Here is a 7,500-nt window from a genome sequence, read left to right on the forward strand (position 1 = left end):
TGGCTATTTTTCTTAGGTCCGATTTTTCTATATTTATCACTATAAAGAAACCGATCGCGCAGTTTCAACAAGAAACGTACATACATACGTGTGTGTGTGTGTGTGTGTGTGTGTGTGTGTGTGTGTGTGTGTGTGTGTGTGTGTGTGTGTGTGTGTGTGTGTGCATATGTACTCATATTAGACTAAGGAATTCTGATTCTGCAATTACCGAAGATGCCGCCAGGTAGCCATAGCCAGTGAAGGTACTACTAGGGACATACCCAACATGCAAATTATTAATTTTAAATCATATATATATATATATATATATATATATATATATATATATATATATATATATATATATATATGAGGACTGCTGAAAATTTCGTGGCTTTAATGGTATCCGAAAAAGCCCGGCTGGAGGCCCAAACTTTCGAGTTCTTTTATACGGCTTTAAAAAACTGAAGGGCCGCTGGATTAAACACTTGTGGTGTACAACGGGAGTGATTGTAAATCACAGATTTATTAATTGCAAGTAGGTAAAAAGAATTCATACATTTGCATGTCTGAATATTCCGCCTCTGTGTCAGTAAATTGAAAGTATTGTTGTAAGCAGTAATATAAAACTCACCAATTTATCTTCCTTGTTACTTGATCTTCTACTGGTTTCATTCTTAAAAATAGAAGATTGTTAATTAATTTCAAAGGAAATATTAAAAGAAATTATAACAAGAAATTATTGCCCACCTTTTCAAGAATGGTACGTAACTATATTTACAAGGATATCAGTTTGTATCGTTTTCCTGACCTCACATAATATTGGTTTCCAATTTTGGCAAAAGAATAGTAATGTTTAGGAAGGAATAAAGTCGATAACATCGACCCTATTACTCACCTAGTACATATTTTATGGACACCAAAAGAATGAAAAGCAAAGTCGACCTCAGTGGTATTTTAATTCAGAACGTGAAGACGGACGAAATGCTGCTATGCATTTCGCCGGGTGCCCTAATGATTCTGCCAGCCCGCTTCCTTGACTTCACGTAACATTCATGAGTGAAACTTATTTCGCTACACCAACCCTTTATTCGATAGACGAAAAAGGTGAGTAGCAAGCTCTGATTCTTTTGACCAATTCTCTGTTAGATCAGATTAGACTCTAGGTTTTAGGACTTGATATATTCATTCTGCTAAAATGAAATTTGATTTTAACTTTGTTGTGGGTGTGGGGAGTCGTTAAAACAAAGCATCAGTCAACTAAAGGTATCGATGATATCAGCTAAATTCTCTTCTAAATTCCATTTCTTGCACCATTCTAGAAACATATATTCTTTATTGACGGAAAAGCGTCGAGATGGCAGATCGTCAGCACGCTGGACAAATTACCTCACCGTATTTTGTCCGTCTTTACGTTTTGAGTTCAAAATCCTTTCGTGCTCGGTGAAATGAGGAGTACCAGTTGAGCACTAGGGTCAACGTAATTAACTTACCCTCTTCCCCCAAAACTTGAGGCCCCCTGCGTATATCAGAAAAGATTGTTTAGTGATAGAAAGGCAGTTGACTGTTAGAATAGTGAGAATCTTGCCGTATCTCTTCCAGCTCTTTACGATCTGCTCTCGGTGCCTAAGCCATTAACCCTTATTTAGTGACAATTATTTAGTCAATGCTGTTTTATACCGAGATTGTTGCAATTAACCTTCGGTCTGAACTACACAAGTCAGCTGAAGAAATTCTAGAGGGGTTCAATATTAGATGGAATGATTTTGTATAATGTTTAGAATAAGAATTGTGAAGTGGAACACAGCAACGACACATCCTTTTCTTGACACTAGTTTGTAAAGGTCGAAGAAGGCAATGACTTACTCAGGGGTTTAAATGAGATTAAAACATATCTGTTGTTATCTCCTATTTATTAAAATAAGATTCAGCCAACAGTTCTCTCGGAGCTATTTTTTTTTTTTGTCTCTTTACCACATAATGACTATTAATTAGATCGTCTAGGAAAACATAAGATATTAAAAATGTGCACTCGAGTATTTGTCAAGAGATTGAGTATATTAAACAAATTATACAGTATTGGATATCAATTACAGCCGATCTTACCAATCGGTTTCGTACTTGGTGTTAATACCGGATACTAGACAGCTGTACAGTTATGTAATACAGGGGCCTCGTCAGAGCTAGCAGGTATGAAAAGAATTTGGCCACTACTCTCCGTTATTAGAGATTAAAACAATCACATCCGATTAATGAGTGCTTTGAGAATAGACGAAACGAATTCAGCATGGGCTGTTTCAAGAATTATTTCCCTTTTCCCCAAAACTTTATGTGACACTCTAAGGGTACAAGCGCTTTCTGAAAATGTTTAAAAGAAAGGAGATGGTGCTCGTGCAGGGTTGGAATGTGTGTAGGAGTATTACATGTATGGAGTATTGGGGGAAGGGATTGTGAGTGGGTGTCCGAGCGTTTAAACTCATGTAAAGGCGCATATGCGTTTGTGTATTCGTTTATGCATGCTCTCACCCCATTATATATGATTAAAAAAAGCTTGATTATCATTTGTCGTATGGATTGTCTCCCTGGGTAATTTGGCTCAGTGAAAGACAAACAGAACAGAGTGTCACGTGGTCTTAATGCAGAGAGTAAGCAGCTTGCCAGATCAAAAGGACAAAACTGTCATAGAATGAAAAAAAAAAAAAAAAGAGGGAGAATAATCAGCGATTGTATGAGTTAATTAGTGGCTGAAACATAACAATAAATAATTAATTGCCAACCAGTCAATTAGCCCTTCTCTGAATACAGTCGTAATAATACGATTTGACCACATTTCTAAATACATAATGCTTTACTAACACAAGTACAGATAGTCTGTGCTGGCCGAGATGAGTATATGAGACCACGCCCAGTTGAGACTACGTTATTTAGTCAGATCACCTCTGTGCAACAAAGTGAACTGCCCTGAGTGAAGGAGAGTCAACTATTGAGATGGATAGTATCGATCCCTTCCCCTAAAGATCACTGGTCCGGTGACTAAATTAGAAACCATTATTTATTGAAGTCATAGCCAGTCGTAGTTTTTCAGCAGCAGTATGAAGCTAACAAGCTCGCCATGACAACACATGGATTCAGTCTCATCTTGCATCACCTGGAGCAAGTGGCATGTACCAAAACCTCTAGAGCCGACCAAAGTCTAATGAGTGAATTTCGTGGACGGAAACTATGTGGAAACTCGTCATGTGCGTGTGTATGTGTGCCTATTTCTGTGTGTGTGTGTGTGTGTGTGTGTGTGTGTGTGTGTGTGTGTGTGTCGCTCTGTCTGTTTGTGTGTTTGTGTGTGTCCGTGTGTGTGTCTGTTTGTGAGTGTGTCTGACTGTGTGCCTGTGTCTGTGTGTCTGTGTCTGTAAGTGTTCTCTGTTTGTCTGTGTGAATGTGTATCTGTGTGTACGTGAGAGTGTGTGATTGTGTGTGTCCGTGCGTATGTATGTGTGTGTGTGTGTGTGTGTGTGTGTGTGTGTGTGTGTGTGTGTGTTCTAAAGGCAAGATGCTCCCTTGTTGTCTTGGATCGCAGTGTTGAGTAAGTTGCAAATAAGTATGAGGCGGATGGTTAATGGCAGAATACGGCGGAAGAGAACAAGAAAGAGAAACAAAGTAAAATGAAAACAAAAGAGAGAAAAGGATGATACGATTTCTGTAGTGAAAACGAAAGCGGAGAGACAAGAGGGGTGGTGGATGAAAGGGGAGAGGGTCGGTGGAGGAGAGGAGGAGAGGGTCGGTGGAGGAGAGGAGGAGAGGGTCGGTGGAGGAGAGGGGGATGGAGAAGGGGGAGAAGGAAGAAAAAAGAAAAAAAGGAAAGAAAGATGCTACTTTTGAACTAGAAGAGTAAGATAGTCAAAGAGAGGGAGAGAGAGAGAGACTGAGATAGACAGACAGACAGACGGATAGAAAACAAGAGAGGAAAAGACGCCTAGAATAGAATGGAAAGGGAGAGTAGTGAGAAAGAAAGAAAGAAAAAAGAAAGAAACAAAGAAACAAACAAACAAACAAACAAACAAACAAACAAACAAACAAATGTAAGATGCTGAGTTAGCATCGGAATAAAGAAAAATTAGATACAGGAAATAAAACAGGAAGAAGCAAAGAAAGAAAGAAAGAAAGAACAAAAATGGAAAAGAAAAAAGATGTCTAAACGTGAAGGAAGATGTTAATGAAGAATAGGGAAATTAGAATAAATATAAGTATCTGCGGAAGAAATATGGAGAAAAGGAGAGGAGAGAGTAATGGAAGACAAATAAAGCAGACATGCAAGGAAGAAGAAGAAATAACAATGAAAGACTTCATAGAAACAAAATGGAAAGCAATTCAGAGAAAGACAGGAAATTTGAAGTCAGCCATGAGTAGTGGCAACTGGAAAGAAAAAGCAGGTAGGGTGTAATTATTTAATTTAACATCATTGACTAATCAATTCCTCATTTAAATATTTTCGTAGATAATTGCTGAACTCTACTGAAATGATTTAATTACATGAACTGCTAATCAGCTTTGTAATTAGTTGCTAATTGCTTACCGTGATTAAAGTTACTTACATGAAGTTGTCTGTCTTTTTCATGATACATTTTCATGTAGCAGTCGAGAATATCATAAAAGCACTGACATATGTAATCCACTCTGGATATTTCTTGGCCATTTCGACCATGAAGACCTGACGAAGTATAACAATACAGAGAAGAAATTTAGTCGATTACAACGACCCCAGTACTCAACTTATACTTACTTTATTGACCCCGAGAGAGACGAAAGACAAAGTCAACCACGGCGGAATTTGATCTCAGATCGTAAGTACAGACGAAATGCCGGTAAGCATTTTGCCCGGGGTGTTAACGATTCTGGCAGCTGGGTATCTTAAATTACAATAAAATATTAAGCAACAAAATTCTTCAAAAGAAGGGAAGCTTCACCGAGGGGCTAACCCTAACCCATGATCCCTGAACATCCTGGAGCCGCTGTCACCAACGACATCTCGGGCAGATATCCCTCTCTCTTTCATTTCTTCCAGTCAAAACGCGCATGTTCAGAGTAGGCCTATTTACATGCCATCAAATATAATAATTTTAAAAAATGTGCCAAAATGTGAAAGCTATATTAATAATGATGATGGTCCTTCCTGTCGATTTCGACGTATTCGTGTCTGAAGGAAAGGGTTGAAAATAAAATTAAGCGACTTGAAGAAACTAAGGTGCATCTCTTTGCAATGGATACGTGGATGGATTGTGAGTCAAGGTATAGAGTTTGCAATAAAGTGACAACCAGGACAATGATTATTTTGATTAATTCTGTTTCTCCAGCTCAAATTGTTTAGATACATCACGACACATGTTATGCCCCTTGGATCGATCTAGGGGTTAACTTTCCAAAACAGTTTCATTAAGCTGTAGTAATTTTAATGATTGTGCAAACTTATACTTGTATCTTAGCACGGATTTCTCATTGCTGCGGAATCCCACTACTTGTTGAACATACCATAGAATGTTCGTAATGTTATTACCTTGTATGCGAACAACGTGCCTTGCTGAACTGCACTAAATTCTCAATCGCGTGTTTTCGATAGTGCAGATATTACGCTTTCTTAAGATATTGACATTGGATAACTTTATCACGTCATTTTATGTTGCAGATATTGCGCAGACAACGCATGTAAAACGGTTCAAGTTTCTTTATATGTCTATAGTATGGAATTCATGCTTTTACACCATACAATAATGTTGCTCAAAGTAAAATATTTATATGCATTTTGATTTTGAAGCTGATACTATTCATCCCAGAAAGGATAGGAAAGTTTTCACAAACGCTCTTGTAGCTTTCGATGTTCTACCATTCAAGTGTGCTCTTAAATTTTACAGTTCTTCTAAGATACTAGAGGACCCTGACCCATTTGAGTGGCATGTGTTCAATCAGCACGTTTGTATCTCGAGTATGTCCTGTCCCGAAAATAAAATTTCAGCCCTCTTAATGCCTACAGGCAGCCCAAATGCATGAGCTGCCGCAGCAAACATGTCTGCTAATCCTTGAATTCCTTCAAATGTATAAGAAATCAAAGTGCAACCATCTCCGAACAGTAAACTGCGTAAAAACTCTTCTCTGGTTTTTACTTTGTTGTAAAGCTTTGCCCATTTAGGCTTAATAGACCTGCGTCTTTTTGAAACTTAAATTTTATACAATCATGGTAATCCTTAAAAGCATGCTGGAACATCGTCGAAAAGAATATGGCGAAAAGTGCAGGAGCTAAACACTGTTGTGTTTAGTTCCAGTAGAAGCAGAAAATGCTTGTGAAAGTTGACCGTTAGATATCATTATTGCCATCATTTCTTCGTACAAAGTTTTCCAAAGCATCTCACGATTCACTGTATCAAACGCCTTCGTCAAGTCAAAAAAGACCGTGTAAAAGTCAGTATTTTACTCATGTACTGTTTCTTGAACTTTCCTAACAGCAAAAATCATGTCAACTGTGCCTCTCCCAGCCCAAAATCCATATTGGAATACTGGATTTATGATGTTTACTACATGCATATTGAAGCAGTTAAGAATCACCCTGGTAAGGATTTTTCCAGTTTTTCACAACAAACTTACACCTCAGTGATTATCACGTACATTTTTCTTCCCTATGTTTTTGTAAAGTGCATTTGAACTATTGGAGAACAGATCAAGCAGATGAATTTGTGTACCTTTCTTACGAGTTGTTTATCACCATGCCTGTACACGTCTATGGGAATACTGCCTTGCCCAGAAGCTTTACCATTGGAAAGTCGTTTCAATACCAGTACTTACCTTTTCCAAGGAAAGATCTTCTGCAGGTTCCTCAGTTACAGGCCTCTGAAGGGTTTCATTGATTACTTCAGGATCGGTAGTGGATTCTTGATTTAACTTGGATTTAAAGTGTTTTGCCCATCTTTTCTGCATTTCGTCTGTACTACCTAAGGTTTTCAACCTGTCTTTAGAAACTGTGCATTTTTCTTACCATATACGTCCTTCAAATAATGATACAATTCTCTCAGGTTGTGGGGGGGGGGGTTCCAATTCTGGAGCTTTTTACCAACCGAGAATTTTTCATCTCAATTTGTTTCAGCAATTTTCTTAGAGATAGTGAGTTTTTGTTTGAGATTCATGTCTTGTGTCTCTCGTGCATAACTTTTAGGATAGATTTGATTTGAGAATCATTCTCATTTAACTAATTTCAATACTTCTAGAACTTCTTTAGCATATATGATACTGTCACGAAGATTATGCCGCAAGACTTCAGGGCCATTACTTTCCTCTTTATTTTAAAGTTTCGAATTTAGATGTATTTCAAAATTTTGTATCGGTTCAGGATTTTTTTAGTGAAAACACATTTATTTCAGGAAATATATTGGATTTCAATGGCCTCTTTATATGATTTGATAAATACCTTACTACAGACCATTCTGTGATTGGAGAAACAGTCGGGAGTGTTATGAGCTCTAATTAATCTCTCTTCACTGTAAT

General features: G+C 37.7%; 1 protein-coding gene across 1 annotated transcript in view; it reads right to left on the minus strand.

The window, feature by feature from the left end:
- Positions 1-7,500, minus strand: part of LOC106877286 (S-crystallin 4) — a 17,616-nt gene that overhangs the window by 4,615 nt on the left and 5,501 nt on the right. Inside the window, exons 3-4 of the mRNA XM_014926155.3 lie at positions 4,566-4,681; positions 614-655 (exon numbers count right to left, since the gene is read on the minus strand). Of these exons, the coding sequence (XP_014781641.1) occupies positions 614-655; positions 4,566-4,681 (158 nt within the window). The remainder of the gene's footprint in view (positions 1-613; positions 656-4,565; positions 4,682-7,500) is intronic.

Source organism: Octopus bimaculoides, chromosome 5 (assembly GCF_046866305.1).
Source record: "Octopus bimaculoides isolate indiv1 chromosome 5, ASM4686630v1, whole genome shotgun sequence".
Classification (NCBI taxonomy): domain Eukaryota; kingdom Metazoa; phylum Mollusca; class Cephalopoda; order Octopoda; family Octopodidae; genus Octopus; species Octopus bimaculoides.